We start from the raw sequence: 18,491 nt of genomic DNA on the forward strand, positions 1-18,491 counted from the left end.
AAAATGAACAGTTTAGAGGGTATATAGCGTACTCTACTAGATAAAGTACTTCAGGCGTGTCTAATTCACGCATGCTTTATTGCTGTTTTTGCGTTTTCACAGGCCTTTTAATTTTCATGTCGATCGTCTCGGAAACCCATCAAGTAATGACATTAGCCATGCTCAATTCTCTGCCTATGATGTAATTAATGGAACCTCATTCAGCAGTAGTGTGTATTGCGCCCGGAGTCAATTGTTTGAATCGTGTTTCATGTTTCCCTTTTCAAATGCTTACAGCATGCGTGGTATTTGCAACAGTCATTTAGTTAAAAACGCTGCTGGCGGAAACATATTAGAGTAGACAGCTGTTTATCTGGAGCAGGCCGGTTTCTTTATGTTGTGTAACAGCTTTGCCTTTCAGCTCTCTCTCGCCTCTCGCTAGGCAGTAAAACATCCTGAAGATAAATGTTGCTCAAACGAACATCTGCGCACTTGCAGAAATATTTGGTTTACCGCGGCATACAGTATAAGCTGCCTCTGTGCTAAAGGTGTTTGTGCGTGTGTGCTTGCGTGCGACAATATAACAAACTGAATAGTGAATAGTGAGTTATTGGCAGAATGTCTTTCATAAGTGCAGAATGAAACCCTTTATAAGCTCCAAAGTACAGAGACCACCAGGGTCACATTGTATATTTCATAACAAACCAAACAACGAACCATAGTCTTGTTTGTGTTATATGTTTGGTTGTTGGAGGTGAATTCTTCCAGGACCAAACATGCTTATGTTGTGAGCGGACCGCAATGGAGAAATGTGTTGTGGATTATTTGCAATTCAAATAAACAAAACGAATTGGTTTTCGCCCAAGGGACATTATAGGGTATTTTATAGTGTTCATGATCGATCGAGTCGTGATGTTACTTACATTGGCATTGGGTTGCAAGGTGATGATGTCAACAGCAGTGGAGCGCGCCATCTTGAATTTTGCGTGCAACTGCACCCACTATGTTTCTTTTGATCACCTTTATCTCTAATTCCTTGTCCCAGATGGCATTTCTGGTCAAAACAAGTGTTAGGGCCGATTCATACTCCTATTTTAGAGCCGAATAAAAGTCGGTTCGACTCTGTAGAGCCTACAATGTGACGTCATTTGAGGTTCGGGGGGGGGGGGGGGCGGGTACCGTCCTAAAGTCGGCTCTTCGGTGCTACTGAAAATTTCTGACGAGCCAAAATCATTTCGGCACTACAGCGGTAAAATAGGAGTATGAATCGGCCCTTATTCGGCGGTCTATAGCCAGCACTGTAATCATCCCGGTAGTCCTTTCTCTGTGAGCTTGTAGGTATGCTATTTTCGCTCTTTTTGTCCAAAAGTGCCCTCTTACGGGATGTCAGCCCCTGCCTCTCTTAACACTCTCTGCACGTACCTGAGCGGGAGATCAACATCCGGTCTGACAACACACACAGTGAAATTGACATTTGTAACATCCACAGGTTTTGGCTCTTCAAAATAAGGGTAAAACGGGGGTAATCATTGGCAGTACAAGGTGAATTAATTAAGTAATCCTGGTGGTTAATGTGTTATGTGTTTGTTTGTTTTTATAAATGAAAAAGGTAATCACGGCCCCTCATGTATTAGACAATATCAGTGACCAGAACCAAGTGTTTTCAATGAATCTACAATGGAGTTTGAAGTTACAATGTGTTTGTATAGGAAGGGGGCGGGGCAGCGTAAATTTATATCGAATATCTAATTACTGATTCGAGCAACCTGAAAACTGTCTGAGTAGACGATGTAATTTTGTCTTTAATTTAATATCCATTTAAGTGTATAGGCTAGACTTATTATTTTGGATTGCTTCCTAATGTTGTTTAAATCTGTGATTCTTAAGCATTTTCATGTCATCATGGACCCCAATGACAGTGACTTGTGTGGCCACTAGTCACTTATTTTGGCTTGTTTTTCATAGACCTGGTAGACCAGTGTGTAGAAAATTGGTCTGGCTGTGGCTATGAAACGACCACCAGCCTAATTTGTTTGAGAATGTACAGTTAAGACTCTTTTCTCTGGTTGATTGGTGCAGGGTCCTGTCTCATATCAGAGAACTGGGTCTATTTAAAGAACATGGACCATATGTGCATGGACCTAATAATGTGGCCTAATTAGGCCTCTTCGGAGCATGGAGTCGTTGGAATATATTTTTGACATAATAATCTTTCACTCTTTAATATCTTTTGCCAGATATCCCATTCATCCAGCCAATAGGGAAGGGGTCCCCAATAGGCGGCCCATGGGCCATTTATAGCCTGCGAGGACCATCTGTCTGGCCCTCACCAATCCTGTCAAAAAACAAACAAAAAAACAATGGGGGGGTTAGTGAACGTTTTAGGTATGGTGTATGTGGTATGAAATGTGAGTGTTAGCTTACCATAATCACAGTAATCCCTAATCATATCCCATCATATTCAAGGGCTTTTGGAGAGAAATGAGACTTCAGTCACTTTACTGCAAAGGAGAGGTGTGTGCTGTGCATGTGTGTCCGTGGTGCTCGTTGACACTCGTCAATGATCACCAGCTAGGGAGGCAATTATGTTTCTGTTTGTTAAGTAGGTCTTCTACATCAGTCGTTTTCAATCCTTTTCATATCAAGTCCCATTATTGATTCTGCATTTGAGCCACGGACCACCATTTGATGAGATTTAGGCTTGCAGACCCAAAACTAAAGAATATGTACACATCTCCATGCTGTATTGATGTTGGTACCATAGGAGAGTAACAGGCAAAGTATCAAAATAACAATTTTTCTACATTCTCTAATTGTGTAGACTTTTTAAAATTAACTTACGGTAAGTAATGCAGATATATTTTTTTAAATCACACCCATGTGAACTGTGAAGTTAGGGGCCCTCTTATATCATACATCATCTCATTCCGGCCAATCACAACTTCCGTCCTCACCTTCATCATCAATGTTTGTGTTACGCAATGTTTGTGTTTTCACTTACTTACTCAAAATTGTCCATTGTCAATGGCATTTTAATGTTTGTGTAGGACAAAGTTTGTGCACACACACCAAAAGCTGGAGAGTGTAAAATGAAACCAAATGGACCCTTAAAGGTCCATTTGGTTTCCACTTTAACTCTCAAGAGTTAAAGATCTATAAGGGTCCATTTGGTTACCAACTCTCCATCATTTAGCTGGGGACCACCTGGAACCACCTCAAGGACCACTGGTGGTCCCTGGACCACTGGTGGAGAACTACTGTTCTATACATCTATTCATTCATTCATAAAACATCACACCTGTGTGAAGTGAGGGGCACTCTTATCATCGTACATCAATTTATGTTAGCGGACATTTGACATTGCTACATAAGGTACATAAAGTTAATAAGGTGGTCCCTTATTGGCCAAGCACTCCCACCAACATGTGATTGGTTAGACGATTTGCTCCTTTACACATGACGTAAGTTTTCCCTTCAGGATACCTCAGGTATACGAACAAGATGGGAAAGAGAACTGGGTATACAGATATCGGAAGAACAATGGAACGATTCCCTCCTGCAGATTCATAGATGTGTCTTATGAAACTGTCTTATGCAGTTCAAGATTGTCCATAGACTACGAATATCAAATTGCATAGAATATTCCCCTCTGTGTGAAAAATGTGAGTCTGGGGAGGCCACTCTGGCCCATTGTTGCGAACGCAGTGATTGCGAACGCAGTGAGCATTTACTATGAGACCCAGCAGATCATGTCTGTGTGTGTGTCTGTCTGTGTGTCACGCTGTAACACCACCCGCCCACCACCAGAGGGCGCAGCTGTATCACACACAAAAACACACACACACATGCACGCACACACGCACGCACGCACGTGCATCGCACGCATGTGCACGCACGCACGCACGCACGCAAAAAAATAATAATATATATTTTTTTAATAATAAAAAATAATAATATATAAAAAAAGAAAAAAAATTAAGAGGAAAAAAATGCTCTGTGTGTGTATGTGTGTCAGACTGCCACAACAGCTGCGTTCGCTTCCCGCGTTCACGCGTCTTACTTGTTATATGTTGTGTCCCATAATTCTACTACTGGATCAACGTCTTTAACACAATTTCCACAAGCACAATACTTTCGTTTCAAATTACACCAGATCCTCAAACTATCATCTTTCATAATTCTGCAACCATGAGTGGCCTCCCCATGGCTGACAGATGTTTTCTTAATTTCTGCCTCATGTCTGCTAAAAAGTGTATACTACTGCTATGAAAAGGGAAAGAAGGTCCCAGTGTCAAAATGTGGTTAGCTGATTTGCTCATTTACATATGACGTACATTTTCCCTTCAATGTCAATGGCGTTTTGATGTTTAATTTACATCATATTTAGCGGAATTCTGACGTAATTTCTCCGTTCATTGTCAATGGCAAATATTGAGACGTGTGGCGACAAGATTTAGCGGACATTTGACCTGAATTCCCCTTTCATTGTCAATGGCAAATCTTGAGACGTGTGGGGACAAAATATGTTTATAGAAGAATGATAAAAATGAATTGATTGATTGATTGAAATATTTATTAACAGTTTGCAGAATTACAGTACATTTCAAGCACAAACTCAATACAAAGGCTGTTAACTGTGAGTGGACGACCCAATTAAGCATTACACTTTTTTCCAATAGGGTCCACCATGTTCAATTCATCAAAAACATTTAGAGACGTACAAATAGACACTTCTATATAGACAAAGAACAGAACAGGAATTCATCATAATGGAGGTAAAAAGGGAAAAGAAACATATACAGTGAGGGAAAAAAGGGGTGAGCGGTGGGGGGGATTCACGTTCAGCTCCGTTCATTTGTTTGTTTTCCTTGGAGGAGCTGCGTTGGGTCCCCAAGTCGGCTCCGTACCTTGAGTTGGCTGTGTGGCCGTGACCGCCTCTTGTGTTGTCCTTGCGTTGGGTCCCCAAGTCGGCTCCGTGGCCGTACCTTGAGTTGGCTGTGTGGCCGTGACCGTCTCTTGTGTTGTCCTTGCGTTGGGTCCCCAAGTCGGCTCAGTGGCCATACCTTGAGTTGGCTGTGTGGCCGCGACCGTCTCTTGTGTTGTCCTTGCGTCCGTGTTTGAGGGATTCCGATTTTACAGGGGCCAGTTTCTAATTGCAGCCATCCGTAGGTGCCCTTTGAGAGCGGTTTTGAAGGAGCCAAGGGATTCGCATGTCTTAATGACTGTTGGTAGGGCGTTCCACATTTTGGTGGCATAGGAGCGAAAATAATTTAGTCCCTTGTTTGTGCCGAATCTGGGTTGTACATGGTTCGTTGCACTCCCTCTGGTGTTGTGGGTGTGGACTTCGTTAACATTAAGGAAGTATCTAGACAGGTACATGGGTATCTTGGTGGTGTATCAAATCTTGTGGACCAGACCCATTGCAAGATGCTGTACTCTGTCGTCGACCCTAAGCCATTCCAGCCTGTTGAAGTGGGCAGGGGTGAGGTGGGTTCGGGGGGCGAGGTCAAGTAGGAGCCTGACCAGTTTGTTTTGGGAAGTCTGGAGCCTAGTTTTAAGGGCCTTTGAGGTGCTGTGGTACCAGGAGGTGCATGCATAGTCAAAGAAACCTTGTACAAGGGCTCCTGTTCAAGGTGTTTTTCAAGGTGTTTTTGTTGACCAGTGAGGAGATCCTGTAGAGGAATCTTGTTCTGTGGTTGACCTTTTTGATTACGTTGGTGGCCATTTTATCACCGGAAAGATTAGCCTCCAGGATGGAACCTAGGTAGGTAATTTCATCTTTACGTGTGATAACATTGTCACCCACTCTAACCAAGAAGCCATTTGCCTTGCTGAGATTACTATTAGAGCCAAAGAGAATGGATTCAGTTTTTCCCAGGTGTAAAGATAGTTTGTTATCAGCGAGCCAGGTGCAGATTCTACCGAGTTCAGAGCTGAGGGCCTTTTCAACCTGCAGTTTGTTCCTGTCCGAGACTAGCAGTGCCGAGTCATCTGCGAACAGGAACAAGTTGCAGTCACAAGCTGAAGTCATGTCGTTAACATATATTAGGAACAGTAAAGGCCCTAGTATGCTTCCTTGTGGAACATCACAGCTCCATTCACCTCCACCATCTGTTCTCTCCCCTCCAGGTAGGATTGCATCCAGCTCACTGATGTGCTATCGAAACCAATTGCTTTTAGCTTGTTAACCAGTATGGAGTGGTTCACGGTGTCAAAAGCCTTTTGGAGGTCCAGCATGACCATGCCGCAGTATTTGCCAGCATCCACCTCATGTTTTATGTGGTCGCTCAAATAGAGAAGGCATGTGTCAGTGGAGTGGGACGTTCTGAAGCCAGATTGGAACTCGTACATTAATTTATTAGTGGCAAGATACTTTTCAACCTGTTCATAGACTATTTTTTCCATCACTTTCGAGATGGAGCTTAGAATAGAAATAGGGTGGTAGTTGCCGGGGTCTAATTTACTCCCTTTCTTGTGCAAGGGGGTTACTTTGGCCAGTTTGAAATCTTGGGGGACCTGTCCCTGTTTGATGGAGAGGTTTACTATGTGGGTGATGATTGGAGCTATAGAGATGGCTGAGTCTCTGAGAAATTTGGAGGGAATATTGTCATGGCCAGTGGCCTTGTGGGGTTGGAGGGCACTCAGTTTCTTAATTACCTCATCAGTTGTTACCATAACTAGTTTAAAATCGTCTTTACAAACACCTAGGTTTCTGTAGAAGGTTTGAATGTGCTCTACACCAAAGACCCCAGAGTGGGAGGGCAGTTTGTTAACCAGAGTTGTTGCTATGTTTGTAAAGAAGATATTCAAGTGGTTGGCCACATCAAGCTTGTCAGTGATGAGAGTGTCGTCCGATTTGATGTTTGAAAACCTGGTTTTTAGTTTCTGACCGCAGCCTAGTTGATTGTTTAGTAGCTTCCAGAGCTCACGAGGATTGTTTTTGTTTTCCTGTGCTTTATCATTGATGAAGTTACTTTTAGCTGATTTGGTCATGGCAGTTACACTGTTTCTTAGTTTGGTTCGTTGGGTTTTTAGGTTGTCCAACTGAGCTTGGAGATCACTGTCGAAGCGCTTGGCAAGCTTTGACTTGCATTTTAGAAATTCAGAGCATTTTTTGTCTCTGGCTTTCATTGTAGTCAGTATGTCCGAATTCATCCATGGTTCCGAGCGGGTTTTGACCCTGATGGTTCTCAAAGGAGCCATGTAGTTCAGTACTGATGTAAATTTGGTTTTGAAGCCAAGCCAAGCTTCTTCGACAAGTGTGTTTTTAAGCTCATTGGACCAATCCAGACTCTCCAATTCTTGGTTAAAGACATCACTAGAGTAGGTTTTGAGGTCCCTTGATATGACTGTTTTGTGGCAGCCGGTCTTAAGTTTTTGTTTTTTGCGGGTACAGAATATCATAAAATGATCGCTAAGCCCGCATACAATGACACCTTTCATGGAGATTCTGGATTTGTCCAAGGTCAAAATTAGATCAATGACAGTTTGAGTAGAAACACACACTCTAGTGGGTTGGGTAATTAGCTGGCTGACACTATGCAGATCACAAAACCTACTAAATGATTTGAAAACAGGCGCCTCTTTACGTTGTACGTCCGTATTCAGATCTCCCATCAGGATTTTCTCTGCACCCTCCTTCTCAGCTAAGCATCCCTCAAGAATATCATAAAAGCCTTGCTGCTCAGGAGGTCTGTAGACTGTGCCAACTAGTACTGATTTCACTTTTTTGAAAATTAATTCAACCCACACAGTTTCAATTTCAACATGCTGCAAGTCAGTATGGGTAATGAATTCAGTATCTTTGTGGATATACATGCAAACACCACCTGTAAGCAACCCTGGCTTTTTAAAGGATGGACTCTTGAACTGATGATGTAGAATGTTTAATTCTGGTAACACCGTAAGAGCTAGGTGAGAAAACAACAGAAAAATAGACAAAATGTCACATATAAGGCAACATACATAAATTGTCTGACGAAAATGTTCTATACAAAGACATTTCAATAAAATAATCCATACAGAATAAATCAAAACAAAGACAATCTCCCTTTAGAGTGTAAAACATGAAATATAAAACACTAAAGTGTAATTTTATCCTTTTAACCAAAAACCATGAAATGTATCCTTAGTTTAGTCCATAGAATCACTGTCTAAACCCATCTATTTATTAATTGTTACCCAAGGCTTCCCAAAACAGATAGTCAGACTGTCAGAAACACATTCACTTCAAAGGGAACTACCAAAGAGGCAACACAAAAGCAAAGATAAAACGCAAAACATAGCAGAAAATATCATGCAGCAATAACAAACTGTACTGTACCTTGTGGCCTAAGCCAGGTGCTTAAACAAAACGAACATTTGTGGCGTTGTAAACACTAAACAGTTCCTTTGCTGGCGTTGTTTACGTTATTCTATTCTGCTCTGCACTAGTGCCATGTCATTGTCGCGCCAAATGGTACTCTTACTGAACCACTTCCTTCCGGTCTCTCAGTTTGTCAACAAAAGCTTGTCCAGCGTAACTTTGAAGGAAAGGCTAGATTGTCCCAAAAGCCAACAGCGCCCTCCTCTGGTCAGGATGAGCAACTGTAGGGCCACTTATGGAAAACAACACTTCATACTCAAGATAGCTCTTAAATGGTTAGTTACACTCCCACCAAAGCGAGAGTGGATTGCAAAACACAAGAGCTTTCTCACAGAAGTAACATTTAAGCAAAGATCCAAATCACACAAAACTTATGTAAAGAAACAACCAAGAAAATAAAGGATGCCCTTAGGGAGGGGCAGTTAACCTGTGCCTAGCCGCAAAGACAGTTTCTGAACCGGTAGCGGCATCTTGTAGAGATGCTGCTCTCTCTCATCCAGGTTTCTTTCTCCGAAACAGAGACTACATATGAGTCCAGCTTTGTTCATAGTAGCTTCTGACACCTTTCTCAGTCTCAACTCGTTAAGGGGAGGATCAGTCGTCCCGTTCTTTACCACTGTTTCCTGATGTCGTCTTCTATAATGACCTTTGGGAAGAGGGGGCCGCATCTCTCCCACCTTGAGAACACCACCAGTGTCATTCCTTTTGGGCTGTAACATTTCTGTGTCATCTTCAATCTTCATATGTTCCTGTTTCACCTCCATAATGTCCATTCTCACAGGTTCTGGCCTTCCCATCCTCCTCCTGAGTTTGGGACAGTTCTTGCAGTCTTCATCATTGGGCTCAGTTTTGACAGAGCCCATCTCTGATCTGACCCGCTTAGAGCGGCGAGCGACACTGCATGTTTCCGTAGACTGACACTGCGGAAGGTTGTGGGGTCTGTAAGCTTTATCTTTCTTGTCGTTGGTCAAAGTCACCTTCTCTGCTGGAGACAGTGCAGGGAGCTCCTGGTCATGGCACGGTATTGAGCGGCCTACAATGCTCCACCCCAGTTCTGTACATACGGCATAGGGTTCCTCTTTTTCTCCAAGGATTACTTGTCTTGGTGCTAGTGCCCTCGAGCAGCTGTAGCCTATCAGGAGGCCAACCCCACAATTCTGCAGAGGTGGCATTTCCTCCACAATAGTAGAGAGATGCTTCCAGTGTCTGGCCGTGTCACAGGTAGGAATATGGGTGTGGTTTACTGGGATATGGTCCTTAGTGTAAGTAGTAGGGAGATCAATGATAACGCTGGAGTTATAACCTCTCACTCTGAGACCTGAAACCTTTTCAGTTTGCATGATGACATCCTTGCCAAGCAGGGTGGTTAGCTTTAGGTTGACAGGACGCGAGTCAGCTTGGAGGTCCTTGCTCACTTCTCGGTCAATAAAGACAGTGTCACTCTGGGTGTCAAGTAATGCGTAAACAAGTCTTTCAGAGTCTGGATTGCTCTGTGATGATACCCACACTGGCACAATCATGGATGTATTAGCTGACGGCCTTTCATGCTCGACATTGAGGGACATAGTAGTAGCTGTATTCTCGTTGGAGTTACCTTGGTTTGAAATAGGTGCCAGATTGGTTTTCTTATAGTTGTCGTCATGCAGAGATGTGGGATGCTTTCCCTTGCAGGTGTTACAGAAGTGTCTGTAACGGCAGTCTATTGAATAATGTCCTGGTTTCATGCAACCATAACAGAGTCTATTGTCTCTTACGTATTGTCGTCTCTCATCCAAAGGCCTTGTGACAAATTCAGTGCAATCGTGAATCATGTGATTATTGTTTTGACAATACAGACATGGCTTAGCACTTACTTTAGTGGGCTCTCGTTCATGGTTCTCTGCAGCTGCTTGGGTGTGAAGAACATTGGCCTTGTTTGTTCTATTGTCTTTAGAGTTCAGTTTCTCCGATGCAAACTCTGAGGCACGGAGAGCACTGAAGGAGGTGATAGGATTGCAGGCAATCTCTGCTTCCATTGACATGAAGCCTGCAAAGTGAGAAAAACGTGGGAATCTTTGGGTTTCATTCAAGGCCCGTGACACTTGACGATTCCACCGAGCTGCTGCCCAGTCAGGTAACTTCTGTACAAGCTTCTGGTTTTCCTCACAGTCATTCAGTATGTCAAGGCCTTCAACATGAGGTATAGCCTCCTGACATGCATTCAAGAAATCGGCAAAGCATCTCAAACTTTCAGCATCCTTTGGTTGAATCTTCGGCCATTGTGCAAGCCTTTCTCTGAATGCCCTCTGTATAATAAATGGCTGACCATAACGTTGATTAAGCTTGCTCCATGCATCCTTGTAGGCTTCATCGTCGCTTCTGAAGAAAATGCCATCTAGAGTCTTGCGAGCTGGACCACTAACATACCTCTTCAAATAGTGCAGTTTGTCAGCTGACGAGATCGTTCTTCTGTCGATGAGAGATATAAAGGAGGCCTTCCATTCAATGAAATTAAGTGGGTCACCATTGAACACAGATGGTTCAGGTATTGGCAGTCTGTTCAGGGCCATGCTATCTTGAAAGGCCTGGGCAAGGAAGGATACATCAGAGGATGAGGATGGAGAGTCTGACATGACATTAGCGGGCTGTTGAGTAAGAGAGGATGAATGTGCAGGTTGTTGAACGGGGAGAAGTGAGAACACAGGTTGCTGTGATGCTGTCATGAGGTTTGTAGGTTGTCGAATGAGAGAGGACGAGTACACAGGTTGCTGTGATGTTGCCATAAGGTCAGCAGGCTGTTGAATGGAAGGGAATGGAGACGCATGTTGTGACGCTGTCATGATGTGTTGAAAGGGGAATGTGGACACATGTGACGCTGTGGTAGCGTGTAGAAAGAGGGGTGTAGACACATGTGAAGCTGTAGTGACAGGTTGGATGGGGGATGGAGAGTGAGACACATGCGATGGTGTAATAATACTTGTGTGATGCTGTTCCGTGGCGTTGGAGTTGGTGAGGTGAGTGCTGGCCTCTTGTGCCATCTCTTGGCTGTAGGCATGTAGTCTGGCTCTGGCTACTCTTATTTCCTTTTGTTGGTTTAGTCTTTCTAGCTCCAACTTCTGTAGTGCTATGCTTTCTGCCATCTCATACGCTGCTTCCTTACCTGCCAATTCAGCTGCTGCGTCTGCTCGCCTTGCCGCAATAGAGCTTGCAGTTGACTTGCCTGATTTTGAACTGGATCTTGACGATCGCTTGCTTGATGCTCTACTGCTGGACTTTCGAGTTGAAGACGAGGTTGTGGATCCATAGATGGAGTGAGCATAATCGGGCTCAAGTAGCCTTTTAAGACAACTCTTTACATGTTGACTGTCAAAGTCTTCCTCACTGCGTGCTATCCTTTCATCTATAATTTCTATGATGTCCTTTGTCGCTGCGTCACAGATATCAACTTGGCATCTTGTCTCATTAGAAGGAATTATGTGATCTCGAATCTCTAGATATAGGCTTGTAACATCATCCTTTGCCTTTCTAAGTGTGTCCACCAGTGCTAAAAGTTGATTCTTAGGCATGTCTGTCTTTATTTGTTTTCTTATTTCGCAGACTTGCAACTTCCATTGTTCATATAACTGGGTAATTCTTTTCTCCCTTTTCTGAGCTTCCTCTTTCAGAAATGCAGACATCTTCTCTGTGGGATGTCGTTGCCTACCAGAGCTGTGTGGTTCCTCCTCTTCTGTTAAGTCCTTGTGAGAAGGCTCCACCAGCTGGTCTGTGTTTGTTGATGATCCTGTTTTCCCTTGGTGACCAATCAGTTGAAGCTCCTCCTCTTCATTTCGGTCGTTGTGAAGGGGCTCAATCGACTGGTTCGGTGGTGTTGATGCTTGCATTTTGAGTCTTCAGAAATGTGGTGGTCCTCAGGTGTTTGCTGTCATCAGACAGGCAGGTTAAGCTCTTACTGTAAGCAACCCTGGCTTTTTAAAGGATGGACTCTTGAACTGATGATGTAGAATGTTTAATTCTGGTAACACCGTAAGAGCTAGGTGAGAAAACAACAGAAAAATAGACAAAATGTCACATATAAGGCAACATACATAAATTGTCTGACGAAAATGTTCTATACAAAGACATTTCAATAAAATAATCCATACAGAATAAATCAAAACAAAGACAATCTCCCTTTAGAGTGTAAAACATGAAATATAAAACACTAAAGTGTAATTTTATCCTTTTAACCAAAAACCATGAAATGTATCCTTAGTTTAGTCCATAGAATCACTGTCTAAACCCATCTATTTATTAATTGTTACCCAAGGCTTCCCAAAACAGATAGTCAGACTGTCAGAAACACATTCACTTCAAAGGGAACTACCAAAGAGGCAACACAAAAGCAAAGATAAAACGCAAAACATAGCAGAAAATATCATGCAGCAATAACAAACTGTACTGTACCTTGTGGCCTAAGCCAGGTGCTTAAACAAAACGAACATTTGTGGCGTTGTAAACACTAAACAGTTCCTTTGCTGGCGTTGTTTACGTTATTCTATTCTGCTCTGCACTAGTGCCATGTCATTGTCGCGCCAAATGGTACTCTTACTGAACCACTTCCTTCCGGTCTCTCAGTTTGTCAACAAAAGCTTGTCCAGCGTAACTTTGAAGGAAAGGCTAGATTGTCCCAAAAGCCAACAGCGCCCTCCTCTGGTCAGGATGAGCAACTGTAGGGCCACTTATGGAAAACAACACTTCATACTCAAGATAGCTCTTAAATGGTTAGTTACACCACCCCCATTACGGTTTCTATCATTTCTGACTAATGAGTAGTTCTCAATTTCAATCTCAGTGTCTCTGATGGATTCATCTAGTTTGGTCTCAGAAAAACACAAAATGTTTGCCTTGCCGTTAAGGAATAATTCTCTAATTTCGGCCAGTTTGGGATAAAGGCTGTTTATATTGAGATGATAAAGGTGAATACCGTTGCTATATAGGCCTACTCATGAATTAATTCGTCAACTTATGTTATTATCTTTTAACCATAATACAATGTTTAAAGAAATATTCAATGTATTTAATGTTAATATAAAATTGATCTGAACAAATTGTGACACTTTTTGTGTCGACACAAAAACAGTTGAACTGTGTTCATTGCCAATGGCCATTGTTAATGCTTGTGTTGACACAAAAAGACGATTTTGTCATTGCCAATGGCAAATGTGACATGAGTTGTGACGAAGAGCTGTATATAGGAGGGCCTCAAAAATCACACTTGTGTGAAGTGAGGGGCGCTCTTATCATCATACATCATCATACATCACATTCCGTGCTCAGCCAATAAAATCATCACAAAAGTAATTCCGGCCAATTATACTTTTGGCGTCTTCACTCTTCTGCCCTCACTTTTATCTTCAATATGTATTTGCTCAGCTAATCAAATCATCGCTATTAGTGATCAGCCAATCGCAAGCCATTAATGTTTGTGTGTTCACACAAACCCGGAAAGCTGGGCATAGGAGGGGCTCAAATGCCCCTCAAATAAAAACTACATTTTTTTTGGATGCTTTTGCATGCTCACGAATGTGACACATGACTAGAGGCGAAGCACTTCCGCATGCGTCACTCACAGAAGGGGTCTGCAGACTCTGCATGCAACCAGATCGGTTCCTTGAATCACGCGTGTAGCAGACAGTGCTATATCCTTTGATTTGATTTGATTTGATTTGATTAGACGTCAAGCAAGAGAAACATTTTGGGTGCAATTGAACCTAAAACAATTAAGACTAATTACAAAAACTTGTTTTTATGACACAATCCCTATAAATAACACAATCAAGAGGTACACTGCCTCATAAATACATGTGATCTCATTGCTAATATAATTAAACATGATACTATTCTGCAACATTTTCTAAAAGCCATATTTTGACCAGCATATCTTAAAAAGGAGATGGCTGCTGATGCTCTTTATATTCAGGGGTAGCGAGTTCCAGCTTACTGCTCCTCCAAATCTAAACAAACCTCTTCCCATTGCAGTGGTGAACTTGGGCATGGTCAGGTCTGCTATGTTGCCTCTGGTAAGATGGGAATGAACTTCACTGAGTTTCTGAAAAGGTTTACAGAGGTACTCAGGGGCGCTGTTGATATATACGTTATGTTCAGTTGCTGAACTGCTCTGGCCGCTAAAGGGAGCCAACCCAACTACTGAAAGTGCATTTGGCCCTTGCAAACAACCCCAAAACGAGCCAGCTTGTTTTGAGAGCTGGTCTCTTTTAGGGCTTTGGTGAGACCACCATATGAGCCAATGGCATAGTCGAACCAACATAAAACCAGCACGTTTGCTACGCGAAGACTAGCCGGGTCCAGAAACTGTGCCTTCCTGGCTAAGAACTTGGTTCTGCCGTTAACCTTGCTAATGGTCTTAGCACTAACATGTCTGAACTCAACTCACCTACTAATCTGACGGCTGAAAGGTCAGGGTGACCGTGTTTTTCGTGCCATTCCATTGGCCACTCTCTCCCCCATCTATTCTAATGCTCTTCACACCTCTCCCACCCGCCGACGACTTGCCATTGTCTTCTAAATGTTACATTCCGACTAATTCAAGGCAGCGGGCACCATTTCAACTCAACAGGACAACTCAACTTTTTATTTTTATCTTCAGTTTACCAAACCCACAAGTTAGTGACGGTGTGAGTGCGATAGTGAGGAAATTAACACCATGCAGCTGCCTGCTAATTATTTGGTCTTTGATTGTGTGTGATTAACGGATTATATAAAAAAAAATCACACCCGTGTGAACTGAGTGGTGCAACTACACATTTATTGTTATAGTTACTGTACATTACATACTAACCATAGTAACCGTGCTCGTTACATGGTTGCTAACCATAGCAACCATGCTCGTTTTTTTGGTACGAACAAACACGGGTACACGGGTACAAAGCCAGTTGTTGGAGTGGTTTGCACCACTCAAAAACATGGTTTTACTGCCCAGGCTGCTATCTAGCATGCAGACACCATAGCTAACTGAGGGTTTAGCAGGGAAGGACTGGCCCCCAAGAGTAATACTGAGGTCAGTTTGTGCAACATAGGCTAAGAACCAAATAAGATATCTGAGTGAGAGAGACAGCCAGCCAAGCATGCTTGCTACTATGTGGCTTATTTCTAACCTACAATGTTTTCACATTATAGGTTAATAGAATATAGGTTAGAATATATACAATATATATATTATTATATTTTAGTGTGCTGAATGCTGATTAAGTTTGAAATTAGTAATACACTGCATGTCTGGATGTCATCTTCAATTAGATTAAAAACGTATATAAGTTCTGTAATGAAAATTGGAGTAACGTGCAGCTATGGGAATCAAGATTCATTTATATTCATAATTAGGTAAGTCTTCACCACGTTTTCATTCAAAGGAAGTAATTAAAATTGGCTTTGTATGGAATTTTGATACAAATATACACAACATTTGAAATTGTTCCCATTGGTTTTGGCATCTATTGTTAGGTATGCCCATATGACTATACATATTAAAAGTGTGAAAAACTTATTTTTCAGTTCACTATGTTTTTAAAATAATGAATACAAATATTTTCGGAAATCTTTGGGGAAATGAATGGGCTTTCTATCTGTGGCACCACACAATTAAAATGTCCGCCACTGCTATGCCCTATCTGCCATAGATGCACGAGGTCGAAATGAACAGCTGTAGGCCTATAAGCTACATTGAGTATAGTTATAGGAGCTGTCCACTAACACGTGGTGCTGAACTGAACAGCATCGCAATGCAGTTGAAAAGAAAACTGCATGCTTGCTGCCTTTCATGCATATTGTTGGATTGTCGTTTGCCAGACTTGTAAAGACTGCATCATGTGGCGTACGTAGCCTATGTGTCTACAGTACACACACATATTTTGGTGACTTAATGTCAGGATATATAGGCTAATCAGTCGAAACCTTCTTATATAATCCCCCTATAATAGGAGCTCAATAATAGGCTATACCTCTGCAGTCACACATTGTTGTCACTTCCCCGATTCGATTGACGTTCAAAGAACAGTCTTTTCTGTAGCTTTCTTAAAACTGACATTCATTTTCACTCCTGTCCCCGACCCCCCCCCCCCCCCTCCCCTCCTCTCTCTCTCTCTTTCTCTCTCTCTCTCTCTCTCTCGCTCTCTCTCTCTCTCTCTCTCTCTCGCTCTCTCTCTATTTCTCTCATTCGCTGCTCACCATCTATCCGCCTATCTTGAGTCTTTCCACGTTCCTACTCTCCTCCTGCTGCTGTTGAATTGTCTGGCGTCATTCGCGCGGCGTGATCAACCATCTCACTGCCTTACAGATAGCGTTCATCTCTTGCTGGATTTTTCCCCCCCACCCCTTCTTCTTCTTCCTTACACTTACTAGACTTTCTCTACTTTATTCCATTCTTGATTCTTCTCCCATCTCTCTCACACTCTCTCTGGCGCTCAGACGGAGCTCTCTCTCACCGACCGCGTTCAATTGCGCCCCAGGTGGCAGCGGACGGTTGGCTTGCGGGGAACTGTTTCCCTGAACTGTCAGGCAGCCAAACCAATTCTCACATATTTCCCATTTCGGATGATCGAGTATTTTTAGACTGATCAGTTTAACTATCTATCAGCTTAAACTGTGACCTAGCTGCATTGGAATCAGCTTCACCATGTTGGCAAGTCTGGATTTGCTGCACTGATATTGTAACACCTATTATCGCGCTTTTGGTGAAAATTTATATTATTTTTCCCCCCACTTTTCTTTTTCTTTTCAATGTCCACAATGAAAGCTCCGGCACAGCGAGCTGCCTCGAACCAACGCGGCATGAAGACATCCTTCTTGGGGATTACCTGCGGCCAGAGGCGCTCTCTTGAGGGGCGGCTCGACTGGTGAACTGATCGAATTCTTTCTTCCGCTGCTGCTGCTGCTTGCTGCTGCTTCTGCTGCGGGCGAAACTGGGACCCCGATGGCCTCTTCTCGTAAGCTTGCCCGCCGGAGGAGTGTCACCGCCTGGCCGAGAATGTCATCAACTTTCTGGGCTGCGGTGCTTCTGGTCAGCCTGCTGATCATCTACTTCGGTAAGCTGCTGTTCGAATGTTATTAAAAAACACTTGTTGATATTATTGTGCCGCTCGATAGGTCTATAGCCTACTGAGTCGTTACTCACGTTCAGGTTGCTCTCCGTCTCGCTCAGTGTATATTTATTTGTAGACTCTGTTTGTCCTGAATCTGCTAATTTGGCAATTGACTGCATAGCAAAATAGCATAATACATAATATAGTTAACTACTATAAATTTCCTTATATTATTAAAGGTTCAACAACATGACATGAGGGATAAGATAAATCGTGTGTGTGTGTGTGTGTGTGTGTGTGTGTGTGTGTGTGTGTGTGTGCCCGCACCAAATTACCTTATCCATATCCATATCCAAGAAAGTGAAGCACCACTAAAAGGAACACACAATTAAACTCTTTATTGTGTTTATGTACTGCAAAGGATTTGAGCACAACACTGTATTTTGACACTGCTTTGGACTTCTATATAAAGAATCGATACTAAAATGAGTTTTGGCAACATGCAGACAACTGGTTTCTTGGATCTATGGTTGTGGAGGCATTTTGCACCATCCATGCTCCACTTCAGCACTAGCTGTGCGCTGGAGGCATTTTTGTAGAAGCTGTGAACTGTGTCTGGGCCTTAACTTGTGCTATAGGATGCACTCTGACCTTGTGCCACCACATTCTCACTCTCACTGCAAACCCTTCCCTGTAAACGAAGTATGGATACAATGTGTACAATCCAGAGCTTGTACACAAGTGTATGTCTGATTTTGTTGATGTTAAATATTGCTATTGTGTTATGTTTTTTGTACTTGATTGGGTTTTGGTAGTTACTATGTTATTCTTTTTCAGAAAAGCCTATGTGGACCGGTGTTGATGTTGAACACTCGTGATACTTATAAACAATGCATCTGGTTTGATCCAATGTGATATTAAATTCTAATATGTTAAGTGAAAAGTGAAAACCAATCAAGAGTCACACATTATATTCAGGTATTGCAGCAATAAGACATGGATAACAGGACATTTGAAAACGGCCCTTGTAGCATTTTGTTTGAAACTGTGGTACATTAAATCTCACCCATTGATGCGTGCGTGCGTGCGTG

The 18,491-nt window shown here is 42.6% G+C and overlaps 1 protein-coding gene across 2 annotated transcripts in view; it reads left to right on the forward strand.

Annotated features, from left to right (window-relative positions):
• Positions 1-18,491, forward strand: part of LOC306923813 (chemokine-like protein TAFA-5) — a 220,717-nt gene that overhangs the window by 24,960 nt on the left and 177,266 nt on the right. For both annotated transcript variants that reach the window (XM_079502131.1, XM_079502130.1), the window contains exon 2: positions 17,115-17,403. In XM_079502131.1, the coding sequence (XP_079358257.1) occupies positions 17,292-17,403 (112 nt within the window). In that variant the 5' untranslated portion in view covers positions 17,115-17,291. The remainder of the gene's footprint in view (positions 1-17,114; positions 17,404-18,491) is intronic.

The sequence above is a fragment of the Electrona antarctica genome, assembly GCF_951216825.1.
Source record: "Electrona antarctica genome assembly, chromosome: 5".
In the NCBI taxonomy this organism is placed as follows: domain Eukaryota; kingdom Metazoa; phylum Chordata; class Actinopteri; order Myctophiformes; family Myctophidae; genus Electrona; species Electrona antarctica.